A 25,590-nucleotide genomic window follows, 5' to 3' on the forward strand; every position below is an offset into this window, starting at 1 on the left:
ATTGGTGCAGAAAATGTCTCCAGAATGCAGGAAATTAATTGTGTTATGCTCAAAGTCATCCCACCCCTAATCTGAGCCCTTATGTCTTCACAACTTTACAACACAAAGTGATTTTTCTTGCACAATATTTTAAAGAATGACAGGTAGGCACTCTATCCAAATAAAGTGTGACCTGTAAATATATTAACATTATACTAACAGTTGTAATATTTACTAGTTTCACCTTGAGGATGAGGATGGGGGGAGGGGAGTACTAGCACCTATTTCTTTCCACTTCAAGCACTGGGTAGTATGGTTCTGGTTAGTGATGTAAGAGGGGTGTAATGGCACAACCCTCAGCCTCCACCAATGGAAATAAAGGCTGGGCTCAACACCCATGTTCGGGGAGCTTGCTATAAAACTGGCTTAAAATATTGAATTCTGTCCACTTTGTGTAAGAGTAATTAACTGCTGTGCTGCATCTTGGAGAGACGAGTGATTATTTAATGAGGTAAGTACTAATATGATTTTTAAAAAGTTTTATAATTTCAATTAAGGGTCTAATATTAAACAAAAGAACTATGAATGGAGTTGCATGAAATTAAATGCATGTTTTCAAAATGTGCGTCTCTTTTGTTCATGTTTGAGGGATATATCATTGGAAGATGATCTTCCAAAGCTTAGTTGTTTTGCACCACGATAAAGAAAGAGAGAATATGGAGTTTTTCCACACTCAGGTTTGAACAACTCTGGTGAATCACTTCTCTGTGGGATCAATGAATAGGTTAACACAAACAGAACAGAATGACATTTCGGTAAAATCGCACATTGAGAACTCGGCTGAAATAATTTAGCAAAATTTAGGAAGAAAGTCCGCCTTAAATGTTCATCTAATAATAATTTCAATAGCATATTTTGCTATCTGAGCAAGCTTTTAACAATATATATTTATAATATTTAAAATAATCTTTATTCTTAGTATATATGATTTTATACATAAAACTTTTTGAGGCAGGTGTGCAGTTGTACAATATTAGCAAAGTAGAAGCAGAAGTATCCTCTACTTAGGCAAGGAGTGCCCAACTGTAAAAAATGCTCATGTAGTAAATTGTACTAAACACACCTAGCAAGTAAAAGTGCTCATGCAGATCGTGCCCTTCCAGTATGTTAATTTTTTTTAGACTTTTTTTACATTATTAATAGACTGTTATTGGATTGTTATTATTGATTAATATGCATGGAGTTGTTAAAGTTGAGCTGGTTGAAGAGGAGCTAACTGAGCATCTGGATTGTAGTGGCGTAAAATTGTAAAGTTGCATAAAATGGAATATTCAAGTAGAGTACCTTACAATTAAACTTTGTTTGTATTTAGTAAATGTACTACTCACTCTTGCTGCTATAACCATCAATGTCCATCATTCTCATCAGTTCAACGATGGATAACAAGTCTTACTTGGTTCAAATGAGTGGGAATGGAGTCCTTGGCAAAAACACTGTCAAAAGCCTGAATGGGTCTGGAGTCAACGGGAAAGGAGTAAACCGGAACGGCATCCACCACGTTAGTGTGAATGGCAGTTTGTATCCTGCCAAAGCCAAGAGCCGCAGGCAGAGATGGGAAGTGAAGCCCTCAGAGATGGCCAACAAAACGCTCAATCCCATCAGATCCATAGTGGATGGGATGAAGCTCACCCCGAACCCGGATAAACCCATGATCGCTCTTTCCATAGGTGAGAGGGTTTCTAAATGAAGTTGGTGATTTAAAAACTTCTGGAGATTCCCCTTGTTGCTTACATGCAACTAGTTTCTGAGATTGGAAACAAAATACACCTGCCTGTATGATACTACTAATTCCAAGACAATACAATTTCATGCTGTCCATTCACTGCCTCCACCGATGATCCACTGTAATTGTTTTACACTATTAAACACTAACACTATTAAACATGAGCCCTATATTCTACGACTTTTCTATTTTTCGTATCCAGAGGGCTGTTTCCATTTGCCAGTCATTTAATGTTTGATCTTTGCTTTCTCTCACTGTTGCTTACTATCACGTCTGTCCTCAGGGGATCCCACTGTGTTTGGAAACCTGCCAACAAATGATGCAGTGCTTCAGGCCATGAAAGACGCCATAGACTCCCAAAAATACAACGGCTATGCTCCTTCCATTGGTGAGTCACACTAACCAACAAACTAAACTAGATCCACAGCCGCCATCTTTAAATGTGTGGATAGAAATGTTGTTTCATGTTAGCTTTAAAAGTGAAGTACAGATGCATAAAGGTGAGAAGTTTTGGTAGTTGTTTCTCTGTTTGTATGTACTACATATTTTCTCTGTGTCCACCGGCAGGTTATCCGAAGAGCCGGCAGGCAGTGGCCAACTTTTACAGCTGCCCTGAGGCTCCTCTAGAGGCAGAGGTACTGACTCTTAATACACCTCATACCTTTGCTGACACCCTTTTTCTTTCACACTTGTCACAGTGACTTTATTCAAAGAATTGAAACGGTTGGGTGTTGGTGGTAACATACATGTATGGTTTTGGTGTCCATGCTCTTGAAAGTAAAGTGCACCCACCCTCCTTTCCAGGATGTGATTTTGACCAGCGGCTGCAGTCAGGCCATTGACCTGGCTATCAGTGTCCTCTGTAACCCAGGGGACAATGTTCTGGTCCCATGCCCAGGCTTCTCCTTATATAAGACTCTGGCAGTTTCCATGGGCATCGAGGTCAAGCTCTACAACCTGCTGGTAAGTAGGAGAGGTACCATCCCTACGCTACCTGTACTATTTACTCTCTTTTTGTTTTAAACACAAATAATGTGTAGTGTACTTACCTTCTAAAGAAATATATTCTTTGCCATCACTGTAAAATTCATCTGTTTGTGACCAGTACATAGATAATGTGGCGTATTATCATGCACAATAACACGTTTAAGATATGTTTATGTATGCTCAAAGTCTTCAAGCATGGAGAAAACCCCTGGTTGCAATACTGCACTACCACTGAGAAAAACAAGGCATCACTGGCATTGCATTAGATTAGATCTTTTCCCTCTCTCTTCTGCTGTCGCTGACTGGCAAATAAGAAACAAGATAGAAAAAGATATAGAGAGAAAATGTTAACATAATTGCAAAGAAAGTAGGACATTGTGGCGAGGACTTGTGGGATGGAAATGGTTCCTTTCTCTATGTTGGTACACACTGGCTGATATTAATCATCTTGCTGAAAGGCCTAAACCTTAAAAAGCTGCCCCAATGAATAAACAAAGGTTCAAGGCCTTGGTCAATGGCAGTTGAGAAGCATAAACTGAATAACTGTTGAGGACACGTGACGATACCTTTCACCTTCCTGATCCACCTTCAACTTAACTTTAGTGTAACAGGTTGCTATCTCATATTTGCAACAGTAGCTATCCCTAATCATCATCAGGATACATCATCATACACAATAAAGTTTCTGTCCTCACCGTGACACCCTGATAAATCCTTTCAGCCAGAGAAGTCATGGGAGGTTGACCTGGAACACCTGGAGAGCCTGATTGATGAGAAGACCTCCTGTCTGATTGTCACCAATCCATCCAACCCTTGTGGCTCTGTCTTCAGCAAGGAACACCTAAAGAAGATCCTCAAAGGTTAGCTGCAGTTCTGCCCCACTCTGCTTTTATAGGAAAATGAGTTAAAACTCCTCAAAAGCTTTAAATTAGCAGTACAGTTGAAGTCCAAGGCGACCATTTGGACACATAAAATGCACATAAACACAGCATTTGCTTCATCTTCATGAAACAATGAAATGGTTCTTGTTTTTCTCAGTGGCTTCCAGACACTGCGTTCCCATTCTGGCTGATGAAATCTACAGCGATATGGTGAGTACAACAACACTTCAACAAAAGTCCCACAGTACAGGTTGGCAGGTAGTGTGGCCCTCTGTAACATCAATGAGGCACATTTTTCACCACAGTGACAGCAGAGGTTGTGTTTCATTTGGTGTTATTTACCCTGGCTGAATGAGCGGAGGGCAGTGAGATCGGCAGGAGCCAGCAATGGATTTCGGCAGATCTGGGTTGAGGTATCAGAATTGGTATGGGGAGAGACAAAGTTGCATCCCTAATTTCTTAGCAGCAACATCTTAGAAACAATGTCCCCATTAAGGTGCATTCAGAATGAATCTTCATGTGAAAATACTACCGGAGTGTTTTTGCAGTTTTATTAAATTCAGCCCAAACAGCTAATGTCCTAACTGTACAGACATTAGTTGTAGCATGCCATGAGTGTGTGGCCAGGTGACAGCCCTTTGTGATTCCAATGAACTTAATTTTGCCCCAGTCAAACGTCCTTACGGTGCTTCAATTTGAGCCACCTAGAGCAAATTCACATTCAAATTGTGCACACTTACATCATTCAAATTGACTTTTGTACAATTGCACTGCCATTATAATCCACTTGTTCTGCAGTATCAATACATCTTTACTCTTTATAATTCACAGCACTTGCTAAAAGACGTTTTCTCTAGAACTACTTTCTACCAAAGTAAAGGTCCTCATGAAAATATGTATGTACTGTAGGTTATCCAGAATAACATGGTTGTTTGTGAATGGAGATGTTGTTGATGATTTTTTTCAAATGAAATTTTTCAATGCTGTGAGCACCATAGATTGGGGGGAGGCAGACCTTAAAGAGACAGAGAGTGGGTGAGCTAAACCTTTAAATCAACATTATGTGGTAATTTCATCTTAAAATAACAGCTTCAAAATCATTTTGATGGTACACTAACTTGTAATAGGGAGAATGGTGTCTCTGTCATTGCCACTCAGATCCGGAGCACCTGGTATTGTGCACGGTGTCATGCTTTACGGCACCACATCACGCACCAAGAAGACTCTTCAGCACGCTAGCTATACAAAGAAGCTAACTTGGTCTTCTCAGTATGGATATCATGGCAGACGTGTACAGATGTCCTTATTTACGACAGTGGAGAATTACAGTCTGAAACTGTAGGAGTGCCTAATTGCAAAAAAACCCACCAAATCTTACTTAATTTTACTTTAAAAATTAAATTGACCAAATTTAAATATTGACCATCAGAAAACAGCAATTATGTCACATTCAGTCTAATGTTTTGGCATCAGTGTTGGCCTTGATAAGTCTTTACTGGTCAAACTTTGGTTGAAGGTCATGCAAACATATGCACAGATTTACACACGCACATAGACTCCTGAACACACAGACACATAGACAGGCAGGAACCCACGCACACTCACAGGCAGCCTGAATGTTTGTTTGCCAGCTCAATAAAAAAGTGGAGATAAGGTAAAACTTGAATTATCTGGTGCAGTAGTTTTCCACAGGGGATGTTCGATAAGATGATGAATGCAAAACACGGTTGAGGTCCAAAAGCATCTTTCGGATTCATTGAATATCACCTCACTTATTTCAGTTTTGGGTCTTTATTCAGCTTGTTCTTTTACAAGTCACTGTTAGAGCATTCATCGTTGTGCCTTTGATAGCTGCTACTGAAGAAGTTATTAGTAGTGTGATATTAAAATGGACAAATAGAGGTTTAGTAAGAGAGGGCTTGGAGAGAAAGCATGAGAGTCTATGTATCATTTGTCTCTTCTGAGTGCAGGGAGGATGTTGTAGTTACAGGGTGAAAATACCAGAAAGGTTACAGAAGTAGAGGTGAAGAGTGTACGGTAAAAATACCAGAAAAGAAACTTTGTCTTACAGCTGCAAAAAATTAAATGCGCCTTTCCATCAGTCGCTCAAAGAAGAATGAATAGTGAAGACTTGCTTTTGTGCTTTAAATTTGTGTTGTAGCAGTTGGAACCGGTGCAAGTGGAACCGTTTAGAGACGGGGTTGTTGGGTGCATCCACAAACCCCCCTCCCCACCACCACGACTGGGCCATTTCACTTTAAACACAAGCAGACCAGAATGACTTTGCACTTTTGCCTGCATGTGTTTGCAATCAATGCAAATGTCGGTTTAGCGCAGCAGAAGCAGGGGAGGAATGGAGTTCATGTGGTGGTGGGGAGCTGGGTTGGGGGTGTAGTAGTGAGGCTTTGCTTTTATGACTTGAGAGTTTGAAGACTCAGGGGCCAGGGTGTCTGTGAAGTGCACCAGCCAATTAAGGCTCTGTCAGTGGGGCATTAGCCCCGTGTCCCTCTTCTCCATAAGACTCTCAGCAGGATATTCTGTTTTACAATTCATGTCTGTACAGTGTAGGTATGCTCTGTATGACCTGTTTTTGAGTTGTAAAGTGTGCTGGCAATGGAGTTTTTCAAACAAATAGCTCAGGCAAATCACTTTCTGTGAATTTTATTCAAGTCTTCTGCAGAAGGAACTCACTGGGACACACACGCATCAGAGGATCATCCGAGTGAGCTGCAGTGTCTCAGCACATGCAGCTTTTAACCTAATCTCAGTGTCAGATCACTATCTCACCTCGGGAATACGATGTCTATGATTCCATAGAGGACACTCAATCTGAATCTATTGTGAGAAAATCATGCCCAGCTCAGTCATTATTATAAACTTGCAGGATTGAGTGTTTTACTATAATTAGTGTCTGGTGCCGAAAGAGTTGGTAATAGTTCCATATTTGCTCTATGTTCATGTACATCCAAATTTCTGTTGCACACCCGACTGAACCTCTCTGTACTGATCACAATGCTTTAATGAAATCCTACTCTTGCTTAACTCATTCTCAATTTTAGAGAGGGGGTGGGTGGTGGGAGAGTCTCTGCATGTCAAGTGAGTTGAGGCCGCCAGAAACAACAAATGCTTTAAACTGGAAGGCTATGCAGGCACATTTCAAATGTATATGCTATTATGTCAATGATAGTCGTCTGGCCAATAGGATGTGGGGAGTTTCCTGCTCGAAGTCAAATATACTGAATGGCTTTAATGAGAACCAGCTTTTTGTGGGTGGACCGTAGCTCACTGTGGTTAATGTGCCATCACCCTTTCTCTTACCCCCTCTCTCTGTCTCTGTCTGTAGTCTACTACTCTCTCTTATTCTTTCTTTGGTTTCTCCCTCACCACCTGAACAAATATATAATCAAATAAAAGCAAGATATGTATATATATTATACTTTTAAACAGTTATTCATGGAATTATTTGTAAAAGAGACACAGCTAACTTGCATAACATGCTTATTTTGTATGAGTAGGAAGCTTAGGTAGTGATCATCTGTGAGCATCTTTCAGTTCATTGTCTTGGTTTTGGCCCACAACTTAAAATTTTGATTAACTGCTTTCAGCCTCATTTCCAGCTGCAGTGGGTGCTAGCTCAGATAAACCCACTGTATGCTATTTGCCCTAAACCAAACAACAGACAAACAAAGTTGAGGACTAGCTAGTGAACGTAATTGCGTGTGTAATTGACTCAATTCTTTTTGCTCAAGCTGATGTGTTGCGAGCTTTCTGGCGCAAATGGCTGCCGTGCATCACCCAGGTGGGTGCTACACATTGGTGGTGGTTAAGATGAGTTCTGCTGCCCCAAAGTGGCTAAAAAAGTCTATTAAAACTGCTTTGGGAGTCTAATTTAACTAATAATAATATAATAATTATAATAAACTTACTATCAAGTCTACTACCACACAACATAATAGTGCCTCATGGCCATGGATGATTTTGCTTCTTGAACATATTCCATTTTGTTCCTCAGGTTTTCCCAGGTTGCAGCTGTCCTTCTTTGGCATCTCTGAGCAGTGATGTTCCAATCCTTTCCTGCGGCGGCTTGGCTAAACGCTGGCTGGTCCCCGGTTGGAGGATGGGATGGATCCTCATCCATGACAGGAATGATATCTTTGGATCCAAGGTATGTAGGCTTTTTTTACGTTCTTTAAACAGAGAACGAATGGGTAGACTCCAGCAGACTGTTGCATTTACCAAACTTACACATGCAGTATGTCCCCTTTGCAGATTCGAGAGGGTCTGGTGAAACTCACCCAACGCATTCTGGGAGCCTGCAGCATTGTCCAGGGTGCCCTGGAGAGCATCCTCAACAACACACCTCAAAGCTTTTACAATAGCACCATCAACTTTCTTATGGTAAACAGAGAGATGATGCATTAGGATTGAGTAATATAGACAAGTCATTTTGGTGACCCTTATTCGACCTCAGCAGCAGCTACTCTATGTTGCTATGCATATTGTAGTATTTTCACATTAAAAAACTTCTTGTATATCGTATCGTATTCATAATCCATTTAAATGTATGTGACCAAACTATTTTGTGTCTTCTATTTCACAATGTGTCTTCAGTTCTCTTCTACTAAGTTTATAACATTCTTCATTTGTTTTATTTATTTATATTCTGACCTATTGCAACATGTATCACATGAGACTGATTGGATAGTTTATCTTTTTCTTCCTCAGTCCAACTCGGAGATCTGTTTCAATGAGTTGTCCACCATCCCCGGCCTGAACCCTGTCATGCCTTCAGGAGCAATGTACCTCATGGTCAGTATGTGGTTTATTTTGAACATGGACAGACGTGCAAATTTGTTTTGTGTCATGATGACTTTGTAGTTAAAGGGGCAGATTCTACCCATCAAGTTCAGTTTTCTCATCACAGAGAGCACAATGTCTTCTGTTGCTTTTGAGGGAGATGTCTGAAGTCTGAAAAAATAACCCTGAATATGTCATCAGGATCATCTTGGTTTAGGCCTGTACACTACAATTTTTTTAACCTACAAACTGGGTGCAATTGTGAATTGTGTGTGTCTGTGCAAATTTGTCCAGGTGGGGATTGATATGGATCACTTTCCTGACTTTGAAAATGATGTGGACTTTACTGAACGACTGGTGACCGAGCAGTCTGTCTTCTGTCTGCCTGCCTCAGTAAGACACCATCCCTGTTTCTGTCACTGCTGTCATGGATCCATTTGTCCTTACATGTGTCTACATGCTTACATTTTCAATAAAATTGAAATATCACTATCACTTCAATGCCTAAGAATATCCATGTTCTGTCCTCTCCCAGGCGTTTGAGTATCCTAACTTCTTTCGCATTGTGGTGACGGTGCCGGAGGAGATGATGGTGGAGGCCTGCGCTCGGATCAGGGAGTTCTGCCAGCGTCACTATCGGCCCTGCAGTCGTGACAGCAATGATCTGGACCAGTGATGCAGCAGAACTGAACCAGCCTGACCAGCCAGCATGGACCTTGTGAAGACCAAAGTCTAAGGGACAGAACAACTGTCCTCTAGTTATAGACTGAGCAGGAATCATCTTTGAAACTGTATTCCATCATTTTATGAAGTTAGAGATGTAGGACTCCGATGTCAAAACTGTGTTAATATTGTCATCACTGCGGCAACCAAAAGCTTGTAAGCAACACATCTGATGGTCCATTGATGGTGTAATTTTTTTTATGTAAACTGTATGAAATGAGCAGACCTAATATTTATATTTTATACAGACAGCGTATATTAACCTCTACTTGTTTTGTGTATTTATATAATTTGTGTAATAACTATATCAACTGTAGGATTGTAGACTGTGCATACTGTACACACCAGTTGGCTTCTTTGCTGTCATGATTACAGGAAGTGAATATATATTTGAATATCAATTTTTATAAACTTTATGTATTCATAATTTTCTGCATGCTTTACTTGATCTAGAAAATGACTCATGCTCTTTATCAGATCAGTCTCTGTATGTTGTTTGTATGTTAATTGTGTGCCATATTGAATCACACACACACAAAAAAAAATGTTATTTAGTAGTTTTGTTAATAGTTACCTAATAAAAAAAATGTACACATTTTGTTTTATAAGAGTTATTTTAAGTTCTGATGTTGCGCACACCCAGGTGGATTGGACTCTCAAAACAAAGCATTTTGCTCACAAAACATGCAGAGAGCAAACTATAACCGTAGAGATTCTGTTAGGAAGTGATCCGAATCAGCTTGTGCAACATATGACTCCCTCTAACCATGAATTCTCATCTACTCTCCACAGCCACATCTGATTCTTATGCAACTTTCTAAATGTCTCCACATGTGACCACATAAATGTCCAGTACACATATGGCTCCTTCGACTGCAGCCTGTTGATTGTGACTCTGGTACTCCTCCATAAATGTACGGGATGTCTCTGAAGGATACAATGGCTTTCCATTTGGCAGCATTTCTCTAGAAGCACTTAAGATAGTTGGATTAGCTCAAACTTTAACACAATTAATATACATTCTTTTACTGTGCAATGTTAAAGATGAAAGAAATCCAATAAATGTCTGTCGCATGAGTAAGTGTTGCACTTTGAGACGAAATCGCAATTCAATTTTATTTTAATTTTTAAGGATTTTTAGGCAGCAAGCCTCAGTCTGCTGGTCAGTCAATCCACCACTTTGGCCCCTAGAGGATTTTGGTGAATCCTAGACTTTTCCCAGACAGCGCTATCCACTAGAACACCGTGCTGCCCCATGATACTGAACATGGTAAACATAATACCTGCTGAACAACAGCATTGTTATTGTGAGCATATTATACTTGCTAGTGTTAGGATTTGACTCAAAGCAGTGCTGTGCCTCAGTACAGCCTCACAGAGCTGATATTGTTGCTGTAGACTGTTAGTTTTGTTTCTTGATCATTGGAATGGAAAGAATTATGATATATGATATTTTACATATGATACACATAAATGTGACTGTTACATGACTTTGTGGTACCATGCTTTTGAACCATCTTGAATCATCTGGTGCACCCAAAGATGACAATCACTGCCTTTGTTTTGTTTTCATATTTAACAATAAAATCAACAATCTTCAATTAACAAATAACAGCAACTATAAAGAAATGCTCACATCATCATTTCTGTTCATTAGTAGAAGTCCATCTTCCCAAACACTTTTTTAATTATCCCATTACCACAAACCAAATTACACACAGTGAATATGAGGCTACAGGGGCCCAGAGGCATTCACCTTTCTTTGCCTGTTAGTAATCCGTTGTGAATATTCCCACAAGAACAAAAATGGAAAGCAAAGTATTAGGTCAGATATTTTTAATCAAGATAAAACTATCAAAATGTGCAGTTTTAAGAATAAACATTTTCCTTGTGTTGTACAATGTTTATGTAAATTAATCTTACTCCATTAAAGCCGCCATACTTTAGGCAGGTGGACTTTAATTGACAAAGATTGGTTCACATAAAAAATAACAAATGACCACATTATACACTATCCATCAGTATTTATACTGTATCAATACATTTGAAGATGGTGAGGCTTTTATGATTGGATATGATTAATTAAACTCTTCAAATCTGCAGCATTTACGGTAGCTGCACAGTACAGTGATACAATATCACCATCTAATGTTGAACTGGAAATATTACAGCAGATTTGTCTTATAATGTGGCCCTGCCTGTGTGTGTGTTTATACATGTGTGCACTGCCACCCCTACAAGAAGAGTGACCTTTGCAACATGCTCCTCCTCACCTGTATACACATAAATACTTCATGGTAGTGAAGTACTTTGGTGTTGTCCAATAATTAACTACTGGCACTGATAAAGCAGGAAGAACAGATAAAAATAGCGAGAGGGGAAGAAAAAGGAGAGAGAGAAGGAAAGAAGCACATGAAACAGAGAAGTTAGATCAGCAAAGAAAAAGGAAGGACGTTGACTCAGCAGTTGCAGTCGGCGGGGAAGTGTGTGCTGACGTTCTCATTTTGTTTTTCTCCTGCAGTGGTTAAATGTACTCCATTGAGGACACACAGGTGGCCAGGACCATAGAGCTGAATGATGGCACACGCATGCCAGTTTTGGGTCTGGGGACATGGAAGGTAGCCTCAACATTCATTCCTATACAAGCTTTATTGTAAAGAATCCAGTTCTTATCAATTTCTTATCTTGTATACTGTTAAAGAGAAATGTTCTGATGCTTTACAGATACATGCATTTTAGGTAATAGAGTATTTTCTGAATGTAATCTGTCTAGGGAGGCGATTGAAAATTATGGACTTTGATTGATTTGCAAATTATTCGTCCTGCCAGTTCAAATGGCAAGGGACTTCCTGCATACTGATCTTTGGTCCTTCATTACCTCTGTCAAGGATGTTATGTTTTTGATGTTGTTGTTTGTCTGTCAGAAGATTTTTTACTTTCATTAACTTTGCAAGATAGGTCAATTGTGAACTGAGATGATGAGGTTTCAGCTCATGGGACAACCATATTTTGACATAATGTAATTCTAATAGTTTTGAAAACATATCCACACATACAGTATCTCCCAAAAGTGAGTACTTCCCTCACATTTTAGTAAATATTTGATTAAATCTTTTCATGTGACAACACTGAAGAAATGACACTTTGCTACAATGTAAAGTAGTGAGTGTACAGCTTGTATAACAGTGTAAATATGCTGTCCCCTCAAAATTACACATTACACAACCATTAATGTCTAAACTGCTGGCAACATTTCACTCAGGGGTGTACTCACTTTTGTTGCCAGTACATTGTAGCAAAGTGTAATTTCTTCAGGGTTGTCACATGTAAAAATATAATCAAATATTTACAAAAATGTGAGGGGTGTACTCACTTTTAGGAGATACTGTATATAGACCATTGGCCTTGGTGAGGGTCTGTACTCTCTGAGTGCCCTTGTGGAAGGAATACTTTAACATTTAAAAAATAAGATTATTTTCTTTCTTGTCGAGAGTTAGATAGGAAGATTGAAACTACTCTTATCTGAGCAATAACTATGGAGCAAGAATCCAGAGCTGGTTAGCTTAACTTAGCACAAAGACTGGAAGTACCAGGAATTAGCTAGCTTAGCTCTGTCCCTAGAAGCATTTCTAAAGCTCACATAAAATATTTTACTTGTACTTGTTGCAGTCCTCCAAACTTCCCCACACCTCATTCCAGGGTGCAGTAGAGGCTGCCATTGCAGCTGGCTACCGTCACATAGACACAGCTTACTGCTACAAGAATGAGGTTGAAATCGGCAAAGCTCTGCGCTCCAAGATGCAGCAGGGCATCATCAGGCGCCAGGACATGTTCATTGTCAGTAAGGTGGGTGCTGAGGGGAACAGGTGTTACAGCAGGACAGGGCAATTATTTGCAACACGAGGAGGGGGAATTACATCTGTTTAGTTTATAGACCTGACATATTTTGTTCTTTTGAATTGCAAATGGATAGGAAAAAACACCTGTCACACCCATTCCAACAAGAGTTACCAAAAACAAAAAATGTACCCTAAGAATATTTTATGCATGTATTTTCATACTGTGTGTTATATTTAATTTTGCAGATAACCCTCCTGTACCTTTTTTTTTTTTTTATAGCTGTGGAGTACCCATCATGCCCCGGAGGACATCCCTGTGTGCCTCAATAAGTCCCTGAATGATCTCCAGCTGGACTACCTGGATCTTTACCTTGTGCATTTCCCTGTTGGCCTAAAGGTTGAGTGTAACAAAATATTGTGGCAGGATTCAAATGTTTCCACCCCATATTCTGCCCTTATCCCAGGCTAAGAAATTATTTTTATGAATGGTTAATCACATTGTTATGGCTTCACATGTTAGCCAACAATTGCTGACAAAGAGCAAAACTGCCGTCCCATTGCAGTTGTGTTTCTATCCACTTAACACATACATTGATAAATGTATTGGTTTCCACCAGCTCCTACAAAATGTTAAGTATACTGATGTATAGAAAAATATCATATATTCAGGAGCTAGTCACTGCTGTGTCATATAGTGTCCAGTGGGTTTATCAGAGCTCACCAGAAATGACTAGAAATGGGGACAAAACAGACCAGGCCAGAGAAAAAATAGCTAAAAGAAGTGAAAACTACATCCTTTGTTAATTCTAAGTGCGTATGTCCCTATGAGCAACTGGTTTAAATGTATTAATTAGAATATTAATTAATTTTAATTGCCAATATCAATAATGTAACTTAATGCAGGTTTGGATTAATTTATGTATATATATATATATATATATATATATATATATATATATATATATATATATATATATGTTTTTTAAACTTGTTTGTATGTGTCCATGAAAAGAGCTAAGCAATTATAAATGTTTGGAAAAGGACACCTGCTGTATCTTTGCCTACGAGCATTTGTTTGACTGTAACCTCTAAATTTCTTCTTAGAAAATGGGTGATGAGATTTTCCCGAAGATGGATGGAAAGACGCTGACCTCTGATGTAGACTACATAGATGTATGGAGGGTAAGAACACATGTACTCTCTCTGTTTGCGTGTTCGCTGGCACCAACACAGCTCACCTGCCCCACCAGCTTTAAATTTTAAAACTAAAAATGTATGCATAAATAGTGATATCAACATCAAAATGAAATGGAAACTACACAGATATGCGCATACATTTTTTTTTTTACATAAATGCAGCTCTATAAATTCATTCACAATATCTTACAGTCACTTCAGTTTCTTATGCAAGTTACAGAGAAACAGAAAACAATTTTTTTTTTCCTAAACTTTTCTAAACTCTAAGCAGTTTTCTCCCTCAAAGTTAATTTAATTTTCTCCTTATAAATCAAAGAAAACTTCATCCACCTGGCATGGGAAAGAGATTTAGAATAGTTTCAGTTAAACCACATTAGTCTTTTAGTGGATCATTGAGGTGTGACTGCTGCTCTCTGTTGTTGTGTTTGCAGGGGATGGAAGCCCTGCAAGCCTCTGGGAAGGTGAAGAGCATTGGTGTGTCCAATTTCAACATCCTGCAGCTGGAGAGACTTCTCGCTCTGTGCAGGGTGCCCCCTGCTGTCAATCAGGTCCTGCACATTTAGCTCCTTCATTGACATAAGCAGGAGAAAGTCTGTTGATGTTCACGTACAGACCCATAGGCCAAACTTTCATTTACTGTGCAAGCAAGTGGTCCGACCTCAGGTCGGTTGTCGTGATTAACTGATGGCCTGCCCCATAGATCTCACTTTAAGATTTTTGTCTTGCCTTTGTTAGACAACAGAATGTGGAAAAAGACTGGTAAACTGGGGAAATGAGTAGGCTATCTGTCACAAGTCAAACCATAATTTATTTATTTGCATAAATGATCTTTTAGTAGAAAATATCTAATGTTATGTTGGTGAAGAAACATATCAGATCTTATGTGATATTATAAGATGTAACAAATAATTAACTCATAAATGACCTCTATGTTACCATGACATCACTACTGCTATACACAACATAGCGCTAACTTGTGGTGACATCACATGATGTTGACGAATGACGTGTTCATGTAATGTAACTATGTGATGAGATTAATCTCTATTATACAGTGGTGCAACTAGCATGTCGAAATTTCATGTAACGTATCACAAGTTATGCTTTTATTTACACTGTTATGTAGGGGGAACTTCCTGGAACTAAATTTTGGTCCTGCTCAGCATCAGACTTTAAATCCACGTTCATAAACTTAGCACGCTCTGTCCAGACCAGCATCCAAATTTGCTCACCTTTTCTTTGGTGTTACATCATCCATAGGTGGAGCTCCATCCCTACCTGGTGCAGACAGAGATGATAGAGTTCTGTAAATCCAAGAACATCGCCCTGACTGCCTACAGCCCCTTTGGCTCCCCTGAGAGACCCCCAGAAATGTAAGACGCTTAGCATCACTCACCTACTCCACTGACTCAGACTGATCATTAAAAATGAATCATGCGCATGGATGCTTCTGTTGAAATCATTAAGTTAGGTGTGTTCATGCTCAGAGGTAATTTTCTGATCCATAGAGGACACATTAATTGGATCTACTTTGTGTTGGTTCATACATCAAAGTTACAACCAAACAGAGCTTCTAAGCAAGCAGGATGACTCAGGAATTGAACATAATATTATCTGTCATCCTAACCCTTTGTCATATTCCCACCAGTTAAGAGAGTTTAGAGAAATAGCACAGTTTTTCATCTGCTGTTGAATTGCTATCTGCCCAATTGCTGCTCTATCAAGCAGTATGGAAGATTAAAAAAACACAAGTGTAATACAACAAACATTGTAAAATGCATTTTCTTTTCATGTATGCATTTACTGTCATAATTAAATGAAAAATATATATATTAAAATGACAATTATTTAACTTTTTGTATTTAATAACAAAATGAATTGTTTGTCATTGTGTCATTGACATTGAACAGCTTCCTGCAGCAAAATCATGCCAACACGTAAAGTAAAACTGCCTGTACAGTCGATTTTTCTACTTCCTTTCTCACTGAAACTGCTTTGACCCCGAACTCTTAATTGATCAAAGTATATCCAGATGTGGATCCTGAGAGGAGCTCTAACAGTTTCAGTTTCTTCTTATGGACAAACTGGAGGATGTTTCTGAAGCACACTGATGTAGCATCAGTCTAGTGAAATATGGAGTAAGAAGTGGGATAGAAATGTACTGTAATTACTCATTGAGCCTACTGATTCTTATGAATGAAACACTCTGGTCTTCTTCATCTTGTCTACTTTAGGCTCAGAGGAGACACTGATCCCCATAAGCTCCTGGAGGACCCAGTCATAACAGATATAGCCAAGAAGCACAGACACAGCCCCGCACAGGTCCGTGTGAGTGTGTGTATTGTATATGTGTGTGTTTTCTTTTGTTAGTAACAGTGTTGTTCTCCCAGGTGTTGCTGAGGTACCATGTGCAGCAGGGTATTTCAGTCATCCCTAAGAGTGACAAGCCTCATCACATCCTAGAAAACACCAAGGTAAAACTTCCCTTTCTACTTTTTATCCATGTACTGTTTGAATCTCTGAGGCTCACTCCTACGAGTTGCCTTCTTTCTTAAGCGCTCACTTTGCTTTGTAGTAGAAGTGTGTTGTGATTGTGGATGTTTTCTTTATTTAGTTGCTTCCTCCTACATGCAGCTGTGGTGCAACACAGCTCAGAGTTCACATCAAATTCAGTTTTTTTCAAAATAAAAAACATGTATATATTTTAAACGGCATTGATTCAATTTTTGCTACTTGAAAGGGAGCAGAACAACCTGAAAAACACTGATACATTACCAGCTTCTAATGTGGATATGAGAATGTTGTAGCAAAAAAAGGGTTTACAGCAGTAGAGCCAGCAGACGTGGAGCAACATTCATCTTTCCGTCCACCTGCTGAATGTAAGTCCAATATTCACATTGCTCCACCACCAGAAAAATATCTGTCTCTTTAGCAGCTAAATAATCCCCAGGTTACCAGCTAGTTGCTCTCTGGCATTTGGTGCTGGGCAGGTACAGTGGGTTCATCCATGCTTTGTTAACTGTAAACAGCTGGCTGGAAACAAGTTGATGAGACTGAACAAAAACAGTAAAGTTGTCCATAAAACCAAAACAATGGGCTGAAAGAGGGTTTATTCATTGTACTGCAGGAATAACAAAACACTATTTTTCTAGGACTGTTAGCATCTATATAGTTGTCTATAAAACCCAGCTGTCAAAATCTGTTGGTGTTTGGTGCAGATCTTTGACTTCAGTCTGACTGAAGAAGACATGAGAGCACTGAGAGGCCTGGACCGAGGGTGGAAGGCCTGCATACTTGACGAGTAAGCAAACACACAGCCATTGTAATAATAGTCTGTACTGTGCTGCTTTTTTCACAGTGATGATCGTTTTTCTGTTTTTTAGAATCAAGTCTCATCCGTACTACCCCTTTGTATGAGGCTGCCAGGAGACTGGAGAGAAAAGACATCAACCAGACCAGCTACATTCAGTCAATCTACAGTATTGTTTAACTAATGATGATGGAATTTGAAGGTGAGGACAAATCTGAAGACTGAAGAAGATTCAAATATAAATGCAATAAATGTGACCAACAAATATCAGGGCGCTGATAAGCTCTTTTCTAATTTCTAATCAGAAAACTGATACGCTTACTTTTCTAATGTTTTCCTGTTGTGAATAAAATACTGTAGGTTTACACATCACTGGACTATTATTTTAATTTGACAATGTGACAAAGTTGAGACTTACAAACACACAGTCCAACAAATAATTCTGAATCACACATTTTATTACAATTCACAGTAAGAAGCACATAATAATTTCTTTACATACACTCTGTAAATGTGGGAAGGTAGGCTTTGCTGGATGGACCTAGATAAAGCATGTAACAATTTCTCTGTGAGAATTTGTGCTTGTGTGACGAGGCTATCTGCAGATGCGTTTAAATCTGTCCATCAACTTATAATACGACACATAAATAATCACTTAAATTTATGTAGTTTTGTACTCCAGAGGCAGTGGTTACAATATTTTATGGATTATGTCAATTCTACCGCTTTTAGTCCTGCAAGGCAGACTGACCTTAGAGTAGGAATGAGGTTTCTGAGGGACTTGGCTGATGATTTTAGGAATGTGTAAACCATAGTGGTCACCTGACCCAATACCTGACAGAGTCACTGACTATTTGCTGGCTGTACTGACAACTGTCACCTGCTGATTTCATCAGCTGTAGCTAGCTTGCTAATTAAGCTAATGTAGGCTCCATGAGTGGGTTTAAAAACGTTGTCTCCAGCTGACTTTTTCATGCCTCCAGCTGACTCGTTTTAAAGCAAGACTTTAAAAATCAGTTTTAATGTGCTCAAAGGGTTCATAGTACATGATATCATGCAAAAACATAGTTAAAGCTGCATGTGCCAGGCCACAAGTCAGAATCCTCAACCACATACCATCCATGCAGAAGACATGGAAATAAAGCACTGTTCTTGCAGTGTAAAGCAGCTGGTTAGTTATTCCTCAGAGCTGGTTAGTGCCTAGTCAACGGTGGATGAGTTATGGCAGGGGTTAGTATTACACAACTGCAGCTGGTACTTAGACCTGGAGCATGCCTCTCGAAATTTGAAAAATCACAATCAGTGGTTCCACCCATTATGTGTGGACCCTTGTATGATAATTGGCTCCTGGTTTAAACAAAACAAGGGAAACATTTAGTATTTAATAATGTATAAGGATGACTGCTAGTTAACTGTAAAAATTGTGTTGCTCCATGCTGTCTTGTTATGTGTATGTGTAATAAAGACCCTGCAGTGAACTCCTTTCGTAGCTCCAAATAATCAGCATCGTATAAAAGAATCTGCTGGTATACCCAATTTTACGTCGACCTTCCGGGTAGCTTTTTGCAGACTAGAGTGCAAGAGTACAACTCATCTTGCAGTTTTACACTTAATATTAACCCGCCACCCAGCCTTTGAACTTTTTCAAGCTCTCACTTCCTGACTTTAAAAAGACAGAGACACCTGAATGTCAAAGCATATTTTTGCATTGACTGTACCAAGGATACAAAAATGGTTTCTCTCTTCAGAGAATATCTAACTGTGAATGCAAATGTGGTACAAAGAGTGTCCATCATATGGTGTAGTTTTTGTCAACTCCTCTCCCTTGTTGTGATACTGCAGTGTCCTTTGTGAGAAAGTGATTCTGATACTTCTATTAAAGATTTTGTATCAGAAATACTACTGTTTTTATGTGGGGTGTGATATTCATTTCACCCCTTGTCCCATCTTCTTGTTCTCCGGTGAGGGTGATGATGGTGAAGGCTTCACAGTGCACACACATGCTGAGGCCCCTGCAATGCGTTTTGGCAGGTCTGGACCTCTGGACCATGAGTCCTTGTCAGGGGTGTACACCTGAGTGGCTCTGGAAAATGCCATACTCTCCCAGCTGTAGCCCCCAAGCACGTAGATCCTCCCTGCCCAGACTGCAAGCCCGGCCTCACTGTTGGGCAGCAGCAGCGGTGCCACCCGAGTCCACTGGCCACTGCGTGGGTCGTAGGACTCCACCTGCAGGATGTCGAAGCGCTCTGTGGTGTCTTCGTGGTCATCGCTACCCCCAATCGCGTAGATGAGGTGGTTAAGCGAGGCCATGCAGTGCCAGCCCCGGGCCAGAGACATGGCCTGGCGTTCCACCCACACATCACAGTCCCGTGATGGATCATAACTCAGGACATCTCTGCGGTATGGGCCGATCTGATAGTCATGACCGCCTGAGATGTAGACTATGCCACGGTGGACCGTCCCAGCATGGCCATAAGTTAACCTACGAAAGACAGAATTTAAAAGTTCTAATGTAGAACTGTACAAGAAAACTTCACATCGTTATCTGTAATTCAACAACTATGACAAAGAATCAAAAAGCTGAGGATTAGATTAGAGCATAAATCTGACAGCTAACGTTTCATGAACGCACAGAAGCAGTAAGGCTGAAGCTGGAGAGAAGGAGATCTGTGCAGGTGGAGTGGACCAACCCAAACCAAATCAGTGAGCTGGAACTCTTAGTAGAGCTCCAGGCACTGCAGAGATGGGTGATTGTTTACATTAAAATACTGATGCATGCAGCTTTAACCAAAGTGTTGGACGGTGTTAAGTTGGCAGTGCTATTTGAAAAAGTCAGGTAGCTACCAAAATCATCCATGAGGATACATTCTCAGTGGGCCAGAAATGTCTCCACCAAATTTCATGGCAATCACTCAAACAGCAGACCCAGTAGTAACATGTGTTCCTACCTGGGCAGTCCTGCCACGTAGGACCAGCAGTCCTCAGCGGGACAGTAAACCTCCACAGAGGACAAAGCTCCGGTGTCATTCCTTCCACCCACGGCGATCAGGCACTCTCCCACTACCCCCAGGTAAAAATCCACTCGCTGCTGGTTCATTGGAGAACCCTGGAAAACATCAGACTGTCACTGTGTCTGGGCTACTTAGTAGGGGGGGGGATCGATACAGCATAGTATTGAGATATTTTCCATGGCAATTTTGTGTCAATACACGGAGGTCAAGTATCGATCTTTTATTATATAAACTGTATATGTATATTGGTACTATAATAATAATAAAATAAAATCAATTGAAGTTGGAAAAAAGATAATATATTGCAATATGTTATGTGTATATGTATGACATAAGTATCGTTATAATATCGTATCGTGACATAAGTATCGTGACTATATCGTATCGTGACATAAGCATCATACTAATATCATATCGTGGGGCCTCTGGTGATTCCCACCCATACTACTTAGCTGACAACAACTCTAAACAGGAAGTGAGAAATAATAATGGCAGCTGGAAGGTGGGGAGTTTTCTTTTCTTTGTGCTTGAGTTGAGATGATGTTCTGGGTATTTACTGTTTATTTACAGTGCACATTTCATTTGTCAACTAAAAAGTAGGAGAATGGAACCAGCTCTGTGGTACCCTGGTCCACTGGTTGTCGCGGGGGTCGTATCTATACAGCAGGTTACAGGCAGCATCTCCACCGTTGTCCCTGGACGAGCTGCCGCCAGCAGCGAAGATGAAGCCCCCCCAGCACCGCCAGGCAGTGGTGGCTCCGCTGGGCCGGCAGCTCAGTTTCCACCTCCCAGCTTCCTGTTTCACCGTCCAGCCGGCAAACATTGGCGCTCAGCTCCTCGCCACGTTCTGACACCTCGAGAAGTAAAGAGAGGAGGTTACAGGAATCTAATGAGCTTCGGCTCCAGCTGAGCTAATTCTCGGGTCAGCAACGAGTGCAGAGTCTTTTAGAGCAAACTCCAAATTTAAAGTCAAGTTCCAAATTGTTAAGTACAAGTTCAATTCAAGCCACGTGTTTTACAGCTAGTCCAAGTCACGTCACAAGTTTTCAAGAACAAGTCCAAGTCAAGCAACATTCTCACATCTCAGAACTTCTGATTGCCTCATGTCAAGTACTTAGGGACAAGTCCAAGTCAAAAGGTCTTCATAAGCAAAGACATGAGGCCTGTTTTGTTTATTTTTTATAGTCACAAGATATTACCAGGTCAAAACTTGAGACCTAAAATATTTTTTGTCTCATGTCAAGTCAGGTCTTTAGGGAATCAAGTCTCAGTTAAATCAAGTCCCTCATTAGTCAAGCCAAGATCCAGTACACAAGTCTTCATTTTTGTGACTGTCTGTCTGACACAAGTCTCAAGTGCTTATGTATTCAGCACATGAGGTCGACACACGACACAAAATGCTGTGAAAGAAAACCTTTCTTCTATAGAATTGAGAGAAAATATTCTATGAACTAATTTTGTAGCAAAACAAATTCTGACAAATGTCAAGAGAATGACACTTTTTCATTTAACAGTAAACTGTGTGGACTCATATCACATTAAATACTGAACAACTACTGTCAGTGGCTACATTTGATTTTGCCATCTCTAAAAATGAAGTCATCATCAGAGTGATACATCACCCCTCTGTACCTCTCCTCCAATCAGTAGCAGCCGCTCTGCTCCTTCCCTCAGCGTGGTGCGTGCTGTTTGCAGGAGCGGCTGGGCGCTGGGCCTGGCGTGGTACTCCAGAGCTTCCTCCACCAGGGCCTCGCAGCCGGCCTCTTCCGGCAGCAAGGCCCGCACCGCCGGCACCACCCGGCCCACAAGGTCCCCCACCGGCATCAGAGGGAAGCGGATGTGTGTGAGGAGCTCTCTGGCGTGGGAGGTCCGCTCGGGAGTCTGGCTGAGCCACTGCAGGGTGGCCTGCAGAAGCGCCTCCTCGCTCTCATGCTGAACCTGATGATGAAGCCAGAAGCTCAGATATTAATTACGGGGGTCAACATCTAAGCCCTTTCCCCCAAACATGATATGGATTTCTATTTTGTGTTGCGGGGGGGTTGTATTGTTAACTGCTGTTTCCACGGTCAAGAGTAACTTTCGGTCAAACAACGCACGAGTATTTACCTGGCCACTGGAGAGGTAGGAGGTGAGTTTGTGTAGAGGAATGTCGCGAATGAAATCTGGGGTGAAAGAGAGTGTAGCAAAGTGTGTGAGGATGAAGTGGTCGATGAAGGCGTCGAGTCGCTCCAGACTGTAGAGCAGAGCCAGCTCCTGCAGGTACAGGTAGTTCTCCTCACTCACCTCCCTCTCCAGGTACTGACAGCAGAAATCCACCGCTCGCCACACCTGAACAACAGCAGCTTTTAAAACTTGAGTACATGCAGTGTAGTATGATGCACTGTTGAGCTGCAGGTAGCCTGTTCTATCCATTTAACATCATGTGTTGAGCAGAGAGTGCCCCGTTTCTTACCTGCAGAAGGTGGGCAGCTTCCAGCACATAGTCAATGTTTCCTCCATCCAATGGCAGCTCTCCACTGTACAGGAAGTCCACTACAGCGTTCAGACCGATGTAGGACATCCCAACCAGCTCCACCTGCACACAGCAAGAGGACAATGAGTGAGTTGGACATATGATAATGTCCGTGGACACCATCCAACTAAGCATTTCTCACAGCATGAGTTATCTTAGTGACATTACTATTAATAATATAGATGTAGATTGAGACTAGAGGACTGCATTTATTAGGAAAATAATTTAAAGAAAACACAGAATGAGGAAGGGAGACGAAGAAACAAAGCCTCCCATTGTTCAAATGATCTACAATTCCCAGATTGTCCCTGTGTATAAAGCTTTCTTTGCAGCATCCTATGTACCTCCTCCTGGCGTTCCTCCCTCATGCCCAAGGTAAACATAGCGTGGAAGTACGGGCTGGAGATGGCCAGCAGTGCTCGGTGAGCGGGGACCCGCTGGTCGTCGGCCACCAGAACCACATCACAGAACTGTCTGTGCTGCCGCTGCTCATTGAGGCCCTGCAACAGCTCCACCGCATGACCCACCCAGTGGAACACCTGCCAACACATCACAACACAATGGCTGCTTTCTAAAGGTCTTGGGAGGGCAATTTTGTGATTCCAGGTGTCTCCTGACTCCAGGTGGCTCAGACTTTCTTCTAGTGAATTTATCGGTTTCATTTAGGAGAGGGACAGACTGAAGAAATGCTCTGCACACTGATCTGACTTCTTGGTTTGGAGACACATGTTGGAACAGGTGCAATTTGACAAATCTTCCTTTAGTTTGTCCCTGCGATGTAGCCGAGTAGCTAATATTAACGTAGCTAGCCAGCTGTCTACACATCTGAGACAGACAACAAGAGACGTAAACAGCAGAAGCAAATTAATTAGTGTGCAGACTGTTCTGCTCTGTAACTGGTTACTCAAGTGACTGTGTGTGTTATGCTAGTTGACGGCCCCTAGCTGTTTGGAACCTGTATTTTTTAAATATGTAACAATAACAGCCTTGCAGGTGGTGCAGGTCTTTATTCTTGCTTGAGGGTGGGGGTGCCTTTAGACAGACTGTTGCCCAAAAGAAATGAAAATTATTCAGTAGATTTGACATAGCAGCTGGTAAATCTGTTCTAACCAGTTTTAAACTGCACTACATAATTAAAAAGTAACATGTAGAGAGGGTTACTCAGTGTTGATAAGACTATTCCCTGTCATGTCTATTGTGACCTCTTGAAATGAAACACTGTCCTGCCTCAGCAAAAGCGAACGTCCTCCCTGAGAGTTATCTTCACGGTGGTGTTCACCTCGCTGCTGTGCCGCTCCCTTCTTGTTTGTATTTATATGTGTGTGTCAGAGTCTGACTGTTTGGCTCAACTCTGTGTTCAGTCCACACAAACACTGACCTTGGACGATTCACTGATCCGCTGGGGCCGACACACGCGGCTCAGTTGGCCATTGTCCATTATGTCCCCTCAGGCAACCATGATCTAAGGGACACACACACACACACACACACACACACACACACAGACACACACACTGGTATTACAATACTTTTAAATATTTCACTAAACCCTTATTGTATCCTAATCAAAGTTCTTATCAACCTTCCATCTCAGAAGTAGAACCAGGAAAGTTATATATTTTAAGTTAGTACATGGTACCAGACTTAGAACTACTGTCTTCATCTAAAATATTTGGTCCCCCTATTCTCTCTCTCTCTCTCTCTCTCGCTCTCTCTCACACACACACACACACACACACACACACACACACACAGTGACAATGTTAATAATGGTCACTTTCTGATTTAAAGCCTAGAGAGCTGTCATTGTTATAAACTGTTTATATCACTGGACGAATGTTGGAAGGCATCTAGTTACACAGTTAGCAGCATCTCTTGTTACCGCTCTTTTTGGAGGAAACAATCAACATGCGAGGCTTCAACGACGACACAAAACCGGGCCGCTTCTTCACACGGTCTCTTTTAACACAGTCTCTTCTTACACAGACATTTTCCTGTATATCCTCAGCTCTTAGAGAACAGAAGCGACTGCACAAAGTAGCACTTCGCCGCTAGCCCTGCGTAAACAAACACACTTCCGGTTTAGGTTTTCAAAACAAATTAATTTCTGGGATGACTCTAAAAACCACAGCAAAGTAAAATATTCCAGGAACGATAATGAGTAAAAATGAAAATATAGGCGGTCACATTTAACCTACCTCAAATCCTGACGGTGGGATAGCTTCTTATTAGCCATTTTGTGTAACCTCCAAACAAATTATTTAAGGCTTGTAAAGGTTTGACAATTGTTACAACACATTATTTAACAAACTGCAGCAATAGCACGTGATTGTTTTGATGACTGTAATGAAAGGACACTAAGTTACTCACAGCCTGTTTATGTCATCACCCCTTCTTTTGTCATTTTATTTTGAAGCCCAAGTCATTCAGCCCGATGTTGTGATTGGCTCTAGCTAACGCTCTGGCTTACTTTAAATGAACACATCCAGGAAGTAATGAGCGGCTAATGGACCAATCACGACCAGTCATGTGGGAGAATGTTCAAGGCTGGAAATGTCACCGGACGTTTTG

The 25,590-nt window shown here is 40.8% G+C and overlaps 3 protein-coding genes across 4 annotated transcripts; 2 read left to right on the forward strand and 1 right to left on the reverse strand.

Annotated features, from left to right (window-relative positions):
* The first annotated feature begins 343 nt into the window (after positions 1–343).
* Positions 344–9,748, forward strand: tat (tyrosine aminotransferase). Its single transcript, XM_038705226.1, has 12 exons — positions 344–490; positions 1,408–1,706; positions 2,046–2,150; positions 2,330–2,397; positions 2,567–2,725; positions 3,471–3,609; positions 3,788–3,840; positions 7,643–7,795; positions 7,900–8,028; positions 8,356–8,439; positions 8,722–8,820; positions 8,963–9,748. The coding sequence occupies exons 1-12, from the start codon at positions 486–488 to the stop codon at positions 9,101–9,103; spliced, it is 1,434 nt and encodes a 477-aa protein (XP_038561154.1). The 5' UTR covers positions 344–485; the 3' UTR covers positions 9,104–9,748.
* Positions 9,749–11,486: 1,738 nt separating this feature from the next.
* zgc:56622 (uncharacterized protein LOC326033 homolog) lies at positions 11,487–17,865 on the forward strand. Of its 2 annotated transcripts, none has more exons than XM_038705120.1 (10): positions 11,487–11,768; positions 12,850–12,996; positions 13,270–13,386; positions 14,094–14,171; positions 14,618–14,734; positions 15,447–15,559; positions 16,421–16,508; positions 16,577–16,660; positions 17,405–17,487; positions 17,570–17,865. In XM_038705120.1, the coding sequence occupies exons 1-10, from the start codon at positions 11,679–11,681 to the stop codon at positions 17,601–17,603; spliced, it is 951 nt and encodes a 316-aa protein (XP_038561048.1). In that variant the 5' UTR covers positions 11,487–11,678; the 3' UTR covers positions 17,604–17,865. The 2 variants fall into 2 exon arrangements, with proteins under 2 accessions (XP_038561048.1, XP_038561047.1); XM_038705119.1 differs by having other exon boundaries at positions 11,491–11,768; positions 12,820–12,996.
* A 71-nt stretch (positions 17,866–17,936) lies between these two features.
* Positions 17,937–25,093, reverse strand: klhl36 (kelch-like family member 36). Its single transcript, XM_038705118.1, is given in 10 exon segments — positions 17,937–19,978; positions 20,445–20,602; positions 21,133–21,240; positions 21,242–21,361; positions 22,140–22,445; positions 22,614–22,835; positions 22,960–23,082; positions 23,364–23,558; positions 24,398–24,481; positions 24,878–25,093. Coding segments are annotated over 9 exon segments (1,848 nt in total). The 5' UTR covers positions 24,458–24,481; positions 24,878–25,093; the 3' UTR covers positions 17,937–19,422.
* Positions 25,094–25,590: the final 497 nt, after the last annotated feature.

The sequence above is a fragment of the Micropterus salmoides genome, unplaced genomic scaffold, assembly GCF_014851395.1.
Source record: "Micropterus salmoides isolate LMB-PRFRI ecotype aquatic unplaced genomic scaffold, ASM1485139v1 Ms_hic_scaffold_8, whole genome shotgun sequence".
Taxonomy (NCBI): domain Eukaryota; kingdom Metazoa; phylum Chordata; class Actinopteri; order Centrarchiformes; family Centrarchidae; genus Micropterus; species Micropterus salmoides.

Coding starts and splice junctions, on each gene's coding strand:
- zgc:56622 (XM_038705119.1), top strand. CDS start 11,679: ATGTACTCCATTGAGGACACACAGGTGGCCAGGACCATAGAGCTGAAT. Junction 12,997..13,269: donor ACATGTTCATTGTCAGTAAG/GTGGGTGCTGAG, acceptor TTTTTTTTATAG/CTGTGGAGTACCCATCATGC. Junction 16,509..16,576: donor ACAGACACAGCCCCGCACAG/GTCCGTGTGAGT, acceptor TTGTTCTCCCAG/GTGTTGCTGAGGTACCATGT.
- tat (XM_038705226.1), top strand. Junction 1,707..2,045: donor CATGATCGCTCTTTCCATAG/GTGAGAGGGTTT, acceptor GTCTGTCCTCAG/GGGATCCCACTGTGTTTGGA. Junction 2,398..2,566: donor AGGCTCCTCTAGAGGCAGAG/GTACTGACTCTT, acceptor CCTCCTTTCCAG/GATGTGATTTTGACCAGCGG.